Source organism: Pelmatolapia mariae, linkage group LG7, assembly GCF_036321145.2.
Source record: "Pelmatolapia mariae isolate MD_Pm_ZW linkage group LG7, Pm_UMD_F_2, whole genome shotgun sequence".
In the NCBI taxonomy this organism is placed as follows: Eukaryota; Metazoa; Chordata; class Actinopteri; order Cichliformes; family Cichlidae; genus Pelmatolapia; species Pelmatolapia mariae.
In genome coordinates, this window is record NC_086233.1 from 49,954,885 (window position 1) to 49,971,820 (window position 16,936).

At 40.8% G+C, this 16,936-nt stretch overlaps 2 protein-coding genes across 2 annotated transcripts; both read left to right on the plus strand.

Annotated features, from left to right (window-relative positions):
• The first annotated feature begins 1,286 nt into the window (after positions 1 to 1,286).
• Positions 1,287 to 11,952, plus strand: myo5c (myosin VC). The gene is made up of 40 exons (XM_063481062.1): positions 1,287 to 1,313; positions 1,638 to 1,748; positions 1,862 to 2,033; positions 2,439 to 2,583; positions 3,359 to 3,515; positions 3,635 to 3,778; positions 3,868 to 3,949; positions 4,101 to 4,208; positions 4,288 to 4,394; positions 4,482 to 4,747; positions 4,846 to 4,927; positions 5,016 to 5,156; positions 5,256 to 5,378; positions 5,475 to 5,558; positions 5,643 to 5,774; positions 5,917 to 6,014; positions 6,113 to 6,199; positions 6,307 to 6,418; positions 6,501 to 6,712; positions 6,817 to 6,982; positions 7,075 to 7,221; positions 7,305 to 7,469; positions 7,581 to 7,674; positions 7,757 to 7,820; positions 8,114 to 8,388; positions 8,478 to 8,541; positions 8,619 to 8,699; positions 8,809 to 8,989; positions 9,082 to 9,175; positions 9,257 to 9,320; positions 9,410 to 9,578; positions 9,651 to 9,735; positions 9,831 to 9,929; positions 10,097 to 10,251; positions 10,546 to 10,635; positions 10,752 to 10,902; positions 10,994 to 11,279; positions 11,359 to 11,533; positions 11,630 to 11,710; positions 11,800 to 11,952. Exons 1-40 carry the CDS (start codon positions 1,287 to 1,289, stop codon positions 11,950 to 11,952), a joined length of 5,229 nt encoding a protein of 1,742 aa, XP_063337132.1.
• Positions 11,953 to 12,770: 818 nt separating this feature from the next.
• gnb5a (guanine nucleotide binding protein (G protein), beta 5a) lies at positions 12,771 to 16,767 on the plus strand. Its single transcript, XM_063479492.1, has 11 exons — positions 12,771 to 13,005; positions 13,559 to 13,695; positions 13,798 to 13,839; positions 14,234 to 14,310; positions 14,414 to 14,546; positions 14,830 to 14,973; positions 15,068 to 15,159; positions 15,473 to 15,521; positions 15,658 to 15,754; positions 15,850 to 16,016; positions 16,101 to 16,767. Exons 1-11 carry the CDS (start codon positions 12,870 to 12,872, stop codon positions 16,110 to 16,112), a joined length of 1,086 nt encoding a protein of 361 aa, XP_063335562.1. The 5' UTR covers positions 12,771 to 12,869; the 3' UTR covers positions 16,113 to 16,767.
• The last annotated feature ends 169 nt before the right edge of the window (positions 16,768 to 16,936 follow it).

A 16,936-nucleotide genomic window follows, 5' to 3' on the forward strand; every position in this document is an offset into this window, starting at 1 on the left:
CTGGGAGTAAAATTGAATTAAATGTGCTGGCCCGACATTGCCTTTGTAGCTGCACATTGCTGTGCAGCTAAATAGCATGCTAGCTCCTGTTCACAAGTGCTGTGAATTTGCAAAAGTTTAACAGATGAAATGACCTAAAAATTTATGAATGATTAACCTGCTGCCCACTGAGGATGTGTTAATGTGCTTCCTTGCCTTTCTGGTTCACTCTTTTGTGAGTCTTGTGAGTGACGGATTGACTTAAATATGATGAGTTGGTTTTAAAAAAAAAAAAAAGGTAAGTGTTTGTGTGCTTACATCTGCTCACATATGGTGAGGTGGCCGACGTCAGCATCCTGTTTCTTTAGCAGTGAGAATCCTTGATCAAAAACGAGCACACCCACTCTGTCAAGCCGCTGTCACAAGACGGGAGGGCGGAGTCATCCAAAGTCCGGACCAGGTGAGCGACAAGACACCGAGAAACAGAGGAGACAAACCCGGAAGATGACTGATCGGTTTTTCAGAATGAATGCAAAAGCTTTTTCAACCGCTGCAGTTCCCGGCCTTCACGTATGATCAGTTAAAGCTATGACTACATGAGACTTTTCAAATGGTTTATTGATAATTTACTTCTAAGTAGTGACAAAAACTGTGTTGACAATAACTGAGATCTCTTAGAATTAAATATCAATATAATTCAAACAATCTATTAAAAATATTGTCAATGTTTAATTGTTCTATTTCAATGCTTTTGTATATTTGTTACAGACTGAATGCAGTGGTATTGAGACAGCAGACAGTAAACAAAATTATACATGAATTTGAATCTATTTTGGATCAACTTAACCAGAGAGGCTTTAGAGAGGTTTTAATAGTTTACAGCATCTAGGTGTCCAGGGAAAGAGCTTCAAGTAAAATGTAAAATGATCTGTACAGCAGAATTGCTTTTCACCCTTTAATCTTTTGATCCTTTCAAAATGGACAGTAACAGGCTACCAACAATAAAAAAGTAAATTTATAATAAGTACAATTTAATTGCTTTGAATGATACAAAACAGTGCAGACGAATAAATTAACACAAATAGATGACGTAACGTCTGTAATGATGTAGAAAGTGTATTTCAAAAAAATGCCTTAGGGTGACTCTTATTTTGAAAAAGGTCATCGGGAGTTTGTAATCTAACTTGACAGGTTATTCCGGAATATTTGTGAGGGGCGGGGAGGAAATGTGTTGGTAACCTGGAAAGCGGTGAAACAGCAAGTGATAAACACACGGACAAAAAAAGTTACTAAAATAATGCACAAACATGGCTGTGCTGGAACTGTACACCAAGGTAAGAGGGAAAACAAGCCTAATCTTTTAAAATACACGTAAGATCATGTTTCCATACAGTCTAGAGGTTGCAAGTTTACAGACGCATATGGAAACTTTGTCAGCGCTCCTAAAGGTTGTAAGGCAAACAGATCCACAGGAATTTAAAGGCGAAACACTTAGCTACATCTTTTTATAGTATAATATTATGAGGTAGCATATATGATGGAGTATTGGTTCCTATTGGGTGGATTTTCTCTTGCATGTATTGGTTTTAGTCACTTGTACAGTAAGCCATGGCATTAATAACTGAAATAATTATTTGTCACTTTTTGAATCATTTTAGTACAACAGAGTGTGGCTATCAGATGAAGAACATGTGTGGAAATCGGCAGAGATTGTAAAAGATTTCCATTCAGGAGATAAAGTTCTTGAATTGCTTCTGGAGGATGGCTCTGTAAGTAAAATGGAAAGTGACTAATAATACCCTCAATATATGACTGTATTACATTTATAATGGTGAGAAGCACCAGCTGACCTGATTCTCCTACATCACCTATCACTGGACAGGAGTACTGCTACACTGTTGACCCGTCTAAACCACAACTCCCTCCTCTCCGAAACCCAGACATCTTGGTGGGGGAGAATGACCTGACAGCTCTGAGTTACTTGCATGAACCTGCAGTCCTGCACAATCTCAAAGTGCGATTTGTGGAGTCCAGAATCATCTATACCTACTGTGGTACAGCTACAAGAAGCCTTAAACTGACAAATGGGTGATAAATTAAAGGAAAACCTCTCATGCTTGACCCTTACGATGAGGAGGTCCTGTGGCTCTGTAATGCATTTTTACTGTAAATTCATACGACGTTGCTCCAAGTGATCACAAACAGGATACTGATGCAGCTGATGCAGCCACGATGAATCACTGAATAAAATGATAAGTATACAAATAGTGACTCATATATTATGGCTTTAAGAGTCATCAGAGATTTTGGGCCAACATAGTGAGCCAACACCTTACTAAAACACTTTATGCTGTTGTTTTTTTTTGTTTTTGTTAATTTGTCGCCCATTTGTGTAACTGAGTACTGAGGTGCTAGCAGGTTAAGTTTCTTGCTCAGTCTGTGTTGTTCCCTCATTTCAGGTATTATATTGGTGGCTCTAAATCCCTATAAGCAGCTTCCTATCTATGGAGATGCAATCATTCATGCCTACTCAGGACAGAACATGGGAGACATGGACCCTCATATATTTGCAGTGGCAGAGGAGGCTTACAAACAGATGGCAAGGTAAATAAAAGTTGAGATGGCCTCATTTAAGTTTTATAGTAGTTTTACATCAGCGAGAACTGATGACTGTATGCAGATTGGAGGCAGTGAGCATGAGTCTGCAGATTTAAAAGGACTCTACTAACATATGCATGGGGCAAACTTTCTTGGTCACCACCAAGAAAGTGTTAAAACATCTGAATAACTTGTACTTATGTACAGTTGTTTGAACTGATGCCGTTGGAATCTGCAGATCACTGAGTTCATTGGAGTCTCCCATTGTTCTGAGTATTAGTCAGTCTAATAAGTGCTGTCAGGCAAATCCTTTTTATGCTGGAAAAGAGAAAATGACAGTTGTAGGCAATCATGATCACTAATGAGACGTTAACAGACCTTGGCCCTGTTAAAATAATAAACAATGTACAACCTTCAGCCCCACTTATTAGATTTGAGTGAGTGTATGTATATCTATTTGACCCTGTGGGGGTTAGAGAAAAGCCAAACTCACTTCAAAATGCACCTAATTATTGTTTTGTTTTTTTTGTTTTGTAACTCATTAAACATAATCATTCCACCCTGGAAAAAGAAAAGTCCAAAGAAATAATTAAAGGCCCCAAATTGCCATGACATCATCTGACCACAACTGTATGGTTGTGTGCTATGCAAGCATGCGTTTATGTCCTGGTGATCATTAAAATGAAAGTTAATCTAGTCAATAACTGCCCAAGTAAGTCCCAAGTAATGCTTCAAGACACAGTGGTGCGTACTTTGTTTATATCCCCATTCTCTTTCTCAGAAACCACAAGAACCAGTCTATCATAGTCAGCGGTGAATCTGGAGCTGGTAAAACGGTGTCTGCTCGATACGCTATGAGATACTTTGCTGTTGTGAGCAAATCTGGAAGTAAGACACGAGTTGAAGACAAAGTCCTGGCATCCAATCCGATAACAGAGGTACGATCTCAAGACTGTACACAAAACAGCTGTTGAACTAAACAGGCAAAAATGTTCACATATTTATTCATACACAAAAAAATCTTATATATAGTTCTAATAATTCATTTCCTCTTAAGGCAATAGGAAATGCAAAGACCACTAGGAACGACAACAGCAGCCGTTTTGGGAAATACACAGAGATCAGCTTTGACAGGAAGTACCGGATCATCGGAGCAAACATGAGGACCTACCTGTTAGAGAAATCCAGAGTGGTCTTTCAGGTATGCATGATTGTGAGATAAGGATTCTTTCAGGTTTTGTTACTGTGTTTAATCCATAATACTAATCTTAAGTTCTGTTTTTGTTTCAGGCAGAAAATGAGCGTAATTACCACATATTCTACCAGATTTGTTCCTGTGCAGACTCACCAGCGTTTAAGAACCTGAGACTACGTAAGTGTTTGCACTGAGGGTTTATTGTGGATCTTTGACACTGAACTGCTGCTGTTTTATTACTATTTAAACTAACTCACCCAGAAAACACAACTAAGTCTTGCAGTAGTTTATTATAAGCAGCATCAGTAATATAATCTTTCATCTGCAGTGAGTGCGGACAAGTTCAACTACACCTGCATGGGTGGTGACATAACCATTGAAGGTGTGAACGACAAGAAGGACTTGGAAGAGACTCGACAGACCTTCTCACTTCTGGGTAAAGGTTGCCTCAGCATGACTGAAACCCTCCTTTATGATTTTAAAGTTTTATCTTAGCTTTAACGTCTTTTCTCCAGGATTGAAGGAGGACTTTCAGTCAGATGTGTTTAAAGTTCTGGCAGCCATTCTGCATTTGGGAAATGTAGAGATCAAAAACGTAGGCGATGACAAATCATCAGTTCCCGTGAGTAGCTGTTCATAACTTGTGTGCGCGACCGATCTTGAATCATTCACCAGGCTAAGTACAAAGCTTGATTTGTATATCTTTCAGCCCAGTGATCCACACCTGGCTGTCTTCTGCGAGCTGCTGGGGGTGAGCGCAGAGGGGGTCGTACGCTGGCTGTGCCATCGGAGGATCGTTCTGGTAGCCGAAACGGTTGTGAAGCCGGTCCCCAAAGATCGGGCAGTAAATGCCAGAGACGCTCTAGCTAAGCATATCTATGCCCATCTGTTTGACTGCATTATAAACAGGATAAACACAGCACTACAGGTGCCAGGAAAGCAACATGCTTTCATTGGTGTTCTGGACATTTATGGGTAATGCAAGCGCAACTCTTTTTTTTTTTTTTTTAATATGTGTGCAGCTTTCTTTTGCTGCCATTTTTAAATGTGCATTCTGTTTTTTTTTCCTTCAGTTTTGAAACATTTGACATCAACAGCTTTGAACAGTTTTGCATCAACTACGCAAACGAAAAGCTTCAACAGCAGTTTAACCTGGTCAGCAATGCCTTCTTCCACATTCACTGCTAATTACCACACGCACCTCTTTACCAGCTTACACGTTTATTCTCTTGGGTCTTTTCAGCATGTATTCAAGCTGGAGCAAGAGGAGTACATGAAAGAGGACATCCCGTGGACGCTGATAGATTTCTATGACAATCAACCTGTCATCGATCTGATTGAAGCAAAGATGGGGATCCTTGACTTGCTCGATGAAGAATGTTTAGTAAGATCTGATTAATAATACGATCTTGGTGTTATCAGTCACAAATTGCATTTTGATTTGATTGTCAGCATCTTTTGTTTACGTCTTTCTGCTTCACAGTTCCCGCAAGGCACCGATCAGAGCTGGTTGCAAAAGCTTTATAACTACCTACAAGCCAGCCCTATGTTTGAGAAGCCCAGGTTATCAAATGAGGCCTTTGTGATTCAGCACTTTGCAGACAAGGTGGAGTCTAATCACCTGGCATCTGCACAATATAGCAAAAAATTCCCTGCCATTATAAACTTTATAAACTGTTTTCTTATATACGTATTTCTACAGGTGGAATATCAGTGCAGAGGTTTTCTCGAGAAGAACAGAGATGCTCTCTATGAAGAACTCGTGGACATGATGAAGTCTAGTAAGGTAATCAAAAGCCTTCATGTATGTTCACTTTATGTTTGCTTTTCCTCATTTTAACAGATTCCTCTTATTTGCAAATGTTATCAGTTACCTTTTCTGGCCAACTTTTTCCAAGAGGAGGAGCAGAATGCTGCGATCAGTAAGGGTGTCAAAGTGAAGCCCGCCAGGCCTTCGGTGAAACCAGCCAATAAACACCTGAGAACCTCAGTAGGAGATAAGGTGCTAATGTTTGCTCTGTTTCTCTGCTTTGCTGTAGGCTGAACTCACATTCTCACTGAAGTTTACATACTGTATTGTTTCCTATCCAACCGGCTGAATTTGTATTTCTGTTCTGTCTCTTGAATGATGTTGTTGAATGCAGTTTCGCAGCTCCCTCTCCTTACTCATGGAAACACTGAATGCGACCACGCCTCACTACGTGCGCTGCATTAAGCCTAACGATGAAAAGCTCCCATTTGAGTATGATTACTAGTGAATCTTTAATTCAAATGTTTCACTCTTGCGTCTCTGAAGCATTTGCTCATGTTTCTGTTTTTGGTGTTTTCTCATGTTTTTAGGTATGACTCCAGAAGGGTAGTGCAGCAGCTGCGAGCCTGCGGAGTCCTTGAAACTATTCGTATCAGTGCACAGAGCTACCCATCCAGGTGACTTTATATGTATATATATATATGTTCATGCAGCGTAATGACAACTTATAGCATGTTCAGCTCCATGTCATCATGCTGAGTATTGGCATGGTTTTTGTTTGTAGGTGGACATACATTGAGTTTTACAGCAGATACAGTATCCTAATGTCACACGTGGAGGCAGACCTCAATGACAAGAAGCAGACTTGCAAGAATGTGCTGCAGAGGTTGATTCACGTATGTTGTATCCTGTGGCACTCACTAATGTAAGTGTCATTCATGGCCGTGCGTCACTTTGTCCTCATGGCTTGCTCCCCAGGACTCTAACCAGTATAAGTTTGGCCGGACGAAGATCTTCTTCAGAGCTGGCCAGGTAGCTTACCTCGAGAAGCTGCGTCTTGACCGACTTCGAGGAGCCTGTGTGACCATCCAGAAACATGCTCGTGGATGGAGCCAGAGGAGGAAGTACCTGGCCATAAGAAAGGCCACCATCATTCTCCAGCAGTATGTCCGTGGAAAGAGGACAATCCGGTTAGAGCCGTTCACTTGTTTGAGTTTTGTTAACCTGCATCCTGTAAAGATACCTCTTAAGATTATAAAATGAATATACACTTATTTTGTTCGTAAACCGTCAGTAAAACAGTGACTGCTGCGACACTGAAGCAGGGCTGGGCAGCATTGGTGATACAGAGACACTGGAGAGGCTACCGCCTGAGGCAGGTCTACCAGGTAGTGCGTCTGGCAACCATCACCATCCAGGCCTTCACACGAGGTTGGATAGCTCGTAAACGATACAAGAAGGTCTGTAACAGACGGTTTACAAATCATTTTCATCACTATAATAAATATTGTTGACAAATTGAATGTAACCTCCTGATTTATGTAAACCTCAGATGATAGAAGAGCACAAAGCGCTGGTTATCCAGAAGTATGCCAGAGCGTGGCTGGCACGACGGCGATTTCAGACCATGCGTCGGCTCGTGCTTAATGTCCAGCTCTCCTACCGGGTGCAGCAGCTCAGAAAGAAGATTGAAGAGCAGGTAACGGTGCTTCGAGACAAATTTTAGCTGTGATTTTCTTTTTGTTTTTTGCAGATAACATAATTTAATGTGTTCCCTGACAGACCAAAGAGAATCGTGGATTAATGGAAAGGTTGACAAGCTTGGCAAACTCACACTCCCAAACTATGGAAAAGCTTCAGGGTCTGGAGACACAGCTGGAAAAATCAACCAACCAGAAGGCTTCTTTAGAGAAACGAGAGAAGAAAGCTAAAGAAGATGCCAGTTTGGTTAGTATTGAAGTTGATGCCTAAAGTCTGTTTGTGTCTTTGCTGCATTTTTGTTTGCAGAGGAGGCACTCTGTTTGAGATCCTTTAGGAAAACCTGTTTTTCTTGCCTAGACAATTGCACAACTTCAAAAGGAAGTAGAAGTTCTCAACCTTGAGAAGGAGAAGTTGGAGAAAACATTTGAAGCTTCTACCAAAGACGCCAAAGGTAATAAGAGTTGAGATTTCTGTATAAACACCACAGTGACTGCGATTGCGCCACATTTGTGACCGGCCTCACAATCTTTCAGAGACCTTTGATCAAGTAAAGAGGAACCTTCTGGAAGAAAAAGAAAACGAAGCAAGGCTTAGAAAGTAAGTATTTAAAAAGTGAGATTTATCATCTACAGCTGGGGGTCCAGCTCCTTTTAGTTTATGTGCAACACGCAACCCAGTTTGATCTCAAGCGGTGGGACCAGTATAACAATTGCAGGATTCAATTCAATTCAATTTTGTTTATATAGCTCCCCCTATGAGCAAGCACTTTGGGGACAGTGTGAAGGAAAAAGAAAAACACTACTGATGTACAGCAAGGTTGAGCAAATATTTAAGTTAATAATTTTTCCCAGCTTCTTTGGTTTAATCAGATAGCTTTTTCTTCTCTGAAGGATCGCGGAAAACAACATTGAAATTCAGAGACAGGACCACGAGGCCGAGGTGGCAACTCTGAAAGAGGAGATAAAAAGGCTGAAAGAAGAACGAGTCATCCTGCAGAGAAAGTTAGAAGAGGGGGCGCAGGCGAACTCAGACCTGCAGGAGCAGGTCATCCAGCTCACCAAGCATGTCAAACTCATTCCCGAGCTACGCAGAGATCTGAACAACCTGCAAAATCAGAGAAATAACATGGAGAGAAAGATGAAGCAGCAGTCGGAACAAGCAAGAGGTGTGTATAGAATTTTATGTAAAGAAATAATCTCCTTTGTGTAAAGAAAAAGAAGTAATTTGTTGATGAGCCCTGAATGTTTTCTGCAGGTAAAGTGAGTGAGATCGCAAGGCAGCTTCTTGGAGGTGTTGTTGAAGAGGAAGTTCTTCTGGGGTAATCCAGATATTTTGAGCACTGTGTTTCCTCACTTCATCTCTATTAGTCATTTAACCTGACACATTTCTCCAAAGAATGACTTCTGACGAATCAGAGAAGATTTATGAAGTTGAAGATTTGCTGTCAGCCTTTGAAGGCCTACAAAAAGCCATCAGGTCTTCATTTTTCAACTATAGCAAACCACTTACTTATTAACAGAAACGTGCAGCTTTCCTTCTGGGTGTCTGTACTTGAATTTGTTAAACGTCTCACATTTGTTGGCAGGATTCTAGAAAACCACCAGAGGGAGCAGAAGGAAAGCTATGAGACTCAAGTAGAGGGCTTGAAATTGAAAGTGGACCACCTTGAAAATGAGAACAGCAAGCTGCAAAACCTGTTCCAGGAGAAAAGCAATGTCAATGAAAATATTTGCCAAGAAGTGTCCAGACTCAGCAGTGAAAACTCAGTATGTCATTGCACGTTTTATTCCATACGTCGCGGGTTAAAGGGGTGAGCTTCAGAACGTAACTGTGACGTCTGCTTCAATTTCATTTGCAGGTGATACCGGAGCTGAAGCTGCGGGTTTCAGAGCTGCAGAGACAGAAACAAGAGCTTGAAGGCCTTGTCGAGGAGCAGAAAAGAGAATTAACAGGTACACTCTTTTGTTCAGGAGTCTCGCAGTGAAGCAGATTACTGTTTTAACTTGCTCTTTTGTTTTTATGTCATTCAACAGAAAAAAACAAAGAGATCACTCACAATCTTCAAAAGAAGATTACAGAAGAGAGCTCACAACGGAGGTAAATTACTCAGCGGTAGTGATGTCTTTCTTGATTAAAGTAGTGATGGTCATATCTGGTTCATCCTGATTTTGGATGGTTTTTTTTAGGTACTTTGAGGAGAAAGCTGAAGAGCTGGAGGGGGAGAAGAGAGAGCTTCAAGGCAGAGTAGAGGAGCTGGAAGAGGAGAATGATCACTTGAAGAGACAGCAGCTGATGGAGAATGAGGTCAAAAGCAAACTCAGAGAGGAGACTTCACGGTTAACTGCTGAGAACATGGTGCGTTGAGCGTACGAAGGGTAGAAGGTTACAGTGAGAGTAAACCAATAACTGATTCCACTTTTAATTCAGGACTTTGACGAGCTGCTCGACCAGAAAGACAGATTAATAAAGAAACTTCAGACTCAAGTTAAGAGCCTCGAAACATCACAGAGAGGTAGCACCGGAGCTCCTGTGCCACATGTAAACAAAAAAATCGAGTCCATACAAGCTATCTCAACTTTTTCATCACATTTATTGTTTCTCAAATAGCGAGGCAAAAAACTGCATCCACCCTTCCCAAAGATTACCTTGGCATGTTGGAGTACAAGAGAGAGGATGAACCAAGGCTCATTGAAAACATCATTCTGGGTATTCTTCCCCTGCACTATGTCTGCAATATGCCCATGTTACCTGCCTTTTATTTAATAATCATATAAGCTATTTGATCCATCGATGTAAGCAGGAGTGAGGGTATTAAAACTCGGATGAATGGATAAACCATATTCTCTGACAAATTTGTCCCAATTTCCTCGCAGATCTGAAACTCAAAGGCGTGGCGGTCAACATGATCCCGACCCTGCCAGCTTACATCCTCTTCATGTGCATCCGCCACGCGGACTACCTGAACGATGACGCAAAACTCAAGTCTCTTATGAATGCAATCATTGGTGGAGTCAAGAAAGTCATTATGGTAAGGTTAACTATTTTTGTAACCCTTGTTTAACCAGGAAGTAAAACTGTTGAGCTCAAGATTCTCGTTTGGGGTTTTACACCCCAGATAGGTGGGGTTAAACTAGCTGAGAAACAAGTCCTAGCGGGAGGAGGTGGGGTAGACCCAGGACACGCTGCAGAGATTATATCTCTTGGCTGGCCTGGGAACACCTCTCTGTTCCCCTGGATATATATGGATAGACTGGTGAATGGATTGATGTATTTTGAGATATTGTTTATATCTAATAATGTAAACAACATTTTCCTGTTTTAGAGTCATCAAAAAGATTTAGAGTTCCTGTCCTTCTGGCTCTCAAACACCCACCAGCTCCTCAACTGTCTGAAGCAGTACAGCGGGGAGGAAGTACAAATTTACTTCTTCTTTTTTTTTTTAATTCAGTAGTTACTGTTTAATTTCTGTCTGTTGATAATATCATATACATATTAAAATGCTCTTGTTTTCCATCCTGTTAACAAAAGGAGTTCCTGAAGCAAAGTACACCTCGCCAGAAAAAAAACTGCTTGCAGAATTTCGATTTGTCGGAACACAGACAGATTCTCAGTGATCTGGCCATCCAAATCTATCATCGATTTATCTCAGTCATGCAAAAGACTCTTACTCCCACTATTGGTAATGTTTTTTCAAATTTAATATTTTGCAAAAAAAAATCCTTACTATCACTTTTATGAGTAAGCTAAACCCTACTTCTACACTTTCTTAGTACCCGGCATGCTGGAGCACGAGAGTCTACAGGGGATTTCTAGCATGAAGCCGACGGGCTTCAGGAAGCGTTCCAACAGCTTCTATGAGGAATCAGAGACCTACACCATCTCCTCCATCCTCCAGCATCTAACTGTCTTCCACTCCACCATGAACCACCATGGTCTGGACCAGGGCCTCATCAAACAAGTGATCAAACAGCTGTTCTACCTCGTGGCTGCGATCACTCTTAACAACATTATGCTCCGCAAGGACATGTGCTCCTGCAGGAAGGGGATGCAGATCAGGTCTGTGCTCGCAGATCAGGTGTGTGCTTTGAACAAAACTCAAAGAGAGTTTAGTTTAACAGCTGCTTCCTCTTTTCAGATGCAACATCAGTTATCTAGAAGAGTGGCTGAAAGAGAAGGAACTTCAAAACGTGAATGCTATGGATACTTTGAAGCCACTGGCTCAAACTGCGTGGTTACTGCAAGTCAACAAATCCACTGATGATGACGCCAAGGAGATCATTGAAAAATGCTCTGAACTCAGCCCCGTTCAGGTACTTCCATCTGTTGTTTAAAATGTGGTTTTGGTGGGCTTTTTTTTTCATTTTTAAATCTCGCACTAAACTCCAACCTAACATTAAAATTTGTAGATTGTCAAAATTTTGAACTCGTACACGCCCATTGACGATTTTGAAAAAAGAGTGACATCATCGTTTGTCCGCAAAGTTCAGGTGAGCCCAGCTTTTCATTTTCAAATATAAAAACCCTCCTAGCCAAAAAAATACAGTTGACTAAGCTGTCAATATATTTTTCATTCCAGTCTTTGCTCCAAGACCACGAAGGCTCCGCACAGCTGATGCTGGACGCAGATTATCGTTTCCAGGTCACGTTTCCTTTCTGCACGTCCACACAGGCTCTGGAGCTGCTGCAGGTCCCGAACAGCCTTCATCTCGACTTCCTCAACAGGATCTGACACACAGATCCTTTGACATTTTTACTCCTTATACTGACTCTTGGTCAGTTTGTTTAAAGTTGCACTAGATTGTAGATAGAAATATTTAAGCACTTTCATTAAAACCCTGTACAGCACATGTTTAAAACAAAGAACAACTGAATAACACTGCAACATTTTGACCGAACACAACATAGCAATGATATTTTATTCTTGTGTACTGTATATAATGTGTGTGTGTGTGTGTGTTTACATTTTTATTTAAATTGCAATAACACGCTAAATAAATGAATAAAGGCATTATCTTGGATTAAAGCTATACCAATGCAAACCTATTTTATACTATCATATACTCAGGTTAAAATACAGCAAGGCTAAAATATGAGTTAATTAAATGCTCACTGTGTATTTTTTCTTCATATGTGTGTCCTGTAGTTGAATCAGAGGATGTAAGATGTGAAAATGAAGTAATATGAATTAATAAAACAGCATGCCAAATCACCAACTCATAACAGCTCATTAAAAAAATGAAGAAGAATAAAATTACTTGAACAAACAATATTACTTGTTTTCTCTGTAATTCTTTTTTGGTTAATATGAAAACATCTTTGCTCCTTTTCAGCATATTAAAATGCCAGAAAGCCCTCTCTCCCTCTCCCTCTGCCACATTAATGCCTTTCAGGCAAACGAGCTTGTCCCTTCTCTTCATGTGGGCAGTGTGAAAAAAAAAATGCATTATTAATCTGAGTGTAGTGTTGCTTAGGGGATGCATCCTGTGTGTGTGTGTGTGTGTGCGGCAGCATCACCGGGATGCAGGATCCTCCTCCCCTGGAAACTGGAGGAGCATCTTCGTCCTCTGACGTCATGACAGCAGCATCAGCTGTTAGCTCTGCTCTAAGCCTTTTCGCTGCCGATCGCTTCCTGCTCAAAGGAAATATATGAGATCCCCTCCAACCCCTGAAATGGCGACACAGGAGGTACCGCTGAACGAGACTCTGGCTCACCTCAAAACGGAGTCAGAGACGCTGAAGTCGAAGCTGGAGGAGGAAAGAGCGAAGCTGCACGATGTCGAGCGTGAGTGCTAAAAAAATGGAGAGGCCCTGATTCATTCCTGCGTTTACCCTGTGACGGGACGGATAACAGCGAGCGTCTCCTCATAGCCTCACGTTTCTCCGCCAGAAGTCAAAGATCGCCGGTGTTACCGGAGATGGGGGATTTAGCGGAGCAGATTATCGATCCGATCGGTGCCGATGTCACCGATTTGTCAGGAGACGGGGGCAGGCTGTTTTGTTTGCCTCCCCATTTCATAGCCTGATACTTTCATCCATGTTTCCTCCATGGACTGTTTTCCTTTTCGTCTTTTTTAAATTTATTTATTTATGTTTTACTCATAATATCTGAACAATATGACAAAGCAAGAGTGTGAAATAAAAACGTGAAAATCAAGCACAGGGCATTTCTGATGCATATTTTATTTGATTCAGGCTATCTGAGACATGGCAGATTAAAGATAGATTAATTCAATATTCCTCCATTTAGATGGGCCTGCTGTAGTTTAATCCTGGCTGCAGCGAGTGTTAATGTGGGGACATGTTTAATGTATAATATAAATGTGTGTTTTGTGCAGTACATCAGGTGGCAGAGAAGGTGGAGGGGCTGGGCCAGTTTGTCATGAAGACCCGGAGGACCCTGAAGGGGCACGGGAATAAAGTTCTGTGCATGGATTGGTGCAAGGACAAAAGGAGGATCGTCAGCTCCTCGCAGGTCACAAACCTCTAGTCTCGTTTCCAGCTGACTGCAGAGCAAGTTTGTTGTTGGTGGCATGTGTTTTAAAAGTGTACAAACCTTTATTATCTTTTGATGCAGGATGGAAAAGTTATTGTGTGGGACGCTTTCACCACCAACAAGGTAACATTCACTTTTCACGGGTCATCGTGTTCTTAGATATTTGTATTTTTGGCTTTTGAATCAATAATAATAATAATAATAATAATATAAATTTCCATTATGATAATAAGCTTGCTTTAGATAGGATTTTTTTTTTTAGATCAGATAGGAGTGACACATAGGATTTGTACATCAATATATCTATTGTGTGCTGATGGTAAATCCAACTGTCCTGTTTTTATGAACGAGACATCATAGATGATAAAAACTGACCACCAGATTGTGTAAAAGTGTTTTCTAAAGTTTTCTACATGGGACAAACCAAAGCTCGTTGTTCTGCTTTGATTATGGATAATGAATTCTCCCTGTGCCGGTGCGGCTGGAGCACAAAAGCCTTGTCTTCTGATGTTTATAGGAGCATGCTGTGACAATGCCTTGCACCTGGGTGATGGCTTGTGCCTATGCCCCCTCTGGCTGCGCTGTAGCTTGTGGGTGAGTGCGTTACTCTCCATGATGATCCAGATCTGGTTGTATTTTGCTGTATTTTTGTTGTTTTGCTTTTTTTGTGGTAAAGTGTGTAGCTTCTCTGTTGCAGAGGCCTGGACAATAAATGCTCAGTTTATCCTCTGTCTCTGGACAAGAATGAGAACTTGGCTGCAAAGAAGAAGTCAGTGGCCATGCACACAAACTACCTGTCTGCTTGTAGCTTCACCAACTCGGATATGCAGGTGAGAAAACTGTCACCACACTCTAAAAAAATCCACAAACCACTGAGGATCATGGGCAAAATGCCTGTGGAAACAGTAGCCGCGTGCTGCCTTTTTATTTTTCTCTCAATCAGATATCACTTCCTTCTATATTCCAGTGAAAGAGCTCCCATACTTTGTTAATAATTTACAAGTTTGACTTCCTGGTCACATGAGGCGTCACACTGCAAAGGCAGTCCATTTACAACTACATGATAGCCTGTAACAACTTCTATTTTTTTTTCTCTTGCCGCATGCATTTAAGATCCTGACGTCCAGCGGGGATGGAACATGTGCATTATGGGATGTTGAGAGTGGGCAGCTGTTACAGAGTTTCCATGGACATGCTGCAGACGTGTTGTGTCTGGATCTGGCCCCATCTGAAACCGGAAACACGTTTGTTTCAGGGGTGAGGACACTTTCTGCACAGCTTTCGGTACAGCTTGCTTAAAGAGGCTAAACACTGAAATTTTTGACACTGTCTGCTTTGCTTTCATTGGCAGGGCTGTGATAAGAAGGCCAATGTCTGGGATATGCGTTCAGGGCAGTGTATTCAGTCCTTTGAAACTCACGAGTCAGACATAAATAGTGTACGGTAAGTCACCCCCTTGTAATGGCTCCTAAATATAAGAGTAGAGAAGGTAAGTGTAAAGATGAGCGCATTTTCTATTTATAATTATGCATAAAAAGGAGGTGTTTTCATGGCCTCATCATGTGTGCATTATCATAACATCTTTTATGTTATTGTAATGGCCTCTATATTTTTGTTTGCAAACAAAAATGTTAAAATCTGGAGTCTCATTTTCTTATGCTACCACTAGGAGTTGCTATAAGTCAGAAGCATTCAAATCTTACATGTAAGAGCTTTAAAAATTGATTTCTTATTAGTGCTGTCTGTATTTTAACAGATACTATCCCAGCGGAGACGCTTTTGCATCTGGATCAGATGACGCTACAGTAAGAATTGATTTCTTCATGTTACCTTTGACTGGTGAAGCCAGTTTTCATGTGCAGCGTGCTGCACATAATTAATCATAATTACACTACACCATAAAAAACTAAAAAAAAATGAAAACACTCCCCTTTGTTACAGTGCCGCCTGTATGACCTAAGGGCAGACAGGGAAGTGGCTATCTATTCCAAAGACAGCATCATATTTGGCGTCTCCAGTGTTGATTTCTCGCTCAGTGGTACGATATATAGAATATTTACCTTCGCTGTTGTTTGTACTGAGCTTAAGGATAATGCGGTTAAAACATTTTGGGTGTTCCCTCTCTTTCCCCAGGCCGGCTACTGTTTGGTGGCTACAACGACTACACCATTAATGTTTGGGATGTTCTCAAAGGAACACGGGTCTCTATTCTGTTTGGACACGAGAACCGTGTCAGCACCCTGCGGGTTTCCCCTGATGGGACAGCCTTCTGCACAGGTTCCTGGGACCACACTCTTCGGGTATGATATCTGATCTGGCACATGTGATTACTCCAGGTTTCTGTCTGGTTATATCTTGTAATGTCTATTTTCTTTGCCTTCCAGATCTGGGCCTAAGCATCAAGACACAAAGGATTAAATGGTAGACAGACCTACTGAAGACACACTGATGTTTCTGTTTGCTAGAGTACAATCACAGAGATAGAGACTCAGTTTTGATTGTACATAGGGCACATCAATAGCATTGTATATACTCCAGTGTTTTGGCCAGGGTAGATTTACATATTTTAAAGAGTAAGTAAACCAAATGGCTAGCTTGCATTACAATGTGATGGGAAGAAAAGGCGCACAGAAGTTCTTATGATTACAACTATGAAGTTGAAAACAAGTATATTACTGAAAATATTATTGGTAGTGGCTTGCATCAGTCTAGGATAGAAGTGACACAATAATGTGATGTGTTAATTAGCCCACATGGAGGATAATACATGTTTACTTATTGTTATTATTTTTTATTAAACAAATGAAGACATTCATTCAGAGGAGACATCAAAGAGCAGGGGGGCTTTTCTGTGAATGGCAAAAGTTATGAGAAGTAATAATGAGATTTATGGAGAAAGGTACAAATTAATATTTTATTTTGGAAGTTGTATTAAATGTACATCTAACAAACAACCTGTGCACCCAACAGCTGCTTCTCACTTGCCAATATAATACTGTATCAATATCAATGCAAAGAAAGCACATTAAAAGGTAAACATGAGATGAATGATTTTTTTTTCATTCCTGTAATTTAAAATATGGTTTACTACATCTTTTTTCGTTTCCAGATGTGGAAGCCACTCACTACTCGATGTGCACTAGAGACACCCTGAACTTGTGCTACCCCACTGTTGAAATACTAATACGTTAAAAAAATTAATTAAAAAAAAATATATATA

What these genes read in the sequence shown, in the direction of transcription:
- gnb5a (XM_063479492.1), top strand. Translation starts at nt 12,870, where the DNA reads ATGAGATCCCCTCCAACCCCTGAAATGGCGACACAGGAGGTACCGCTG. An exon ending in TCACCAACTCGGATATGCAG is followed by an intron (nt 14,547 to 14,829) that starts GTGAGAAAACTG and finishes CATGCATTTAAG; the next exon opens with ATCCTGACGTCCAGCGGGGA. An exon ending in GAAACACGTTTGTTTCAGGG is followed by an intron (nt 14,974 to 15,067) that starts GTGAGGACACTT and finishes TTTCATTGGCAG; the next exon opens with GGCTGTGATAAGAAGGCCAA.
- myo5c (XM_063481062.1), top strand. Translation starts at nt 1,287, where the DNA reads ATGGCTGTGCTGGAACTGTACACCAAG. An exon ending in GCTTACAAACAGATGGCAAG is followed by an intron (nt 2,584 to 3,358) that starts GTAAATAAAAGT and finishes TCTCTTTCTCAG; the next exon opens with AAACCACAAGAACCAGTCTA. An exon ending in AATCCAGAGTGGTCTTTCAG is followed by an intron (nt 3,779 to 3,867) that starts GTATGCATGATT and finishes TTTTTGTTTCAG; the next exon opens with GCAGAAAATGAGCGTAATTA.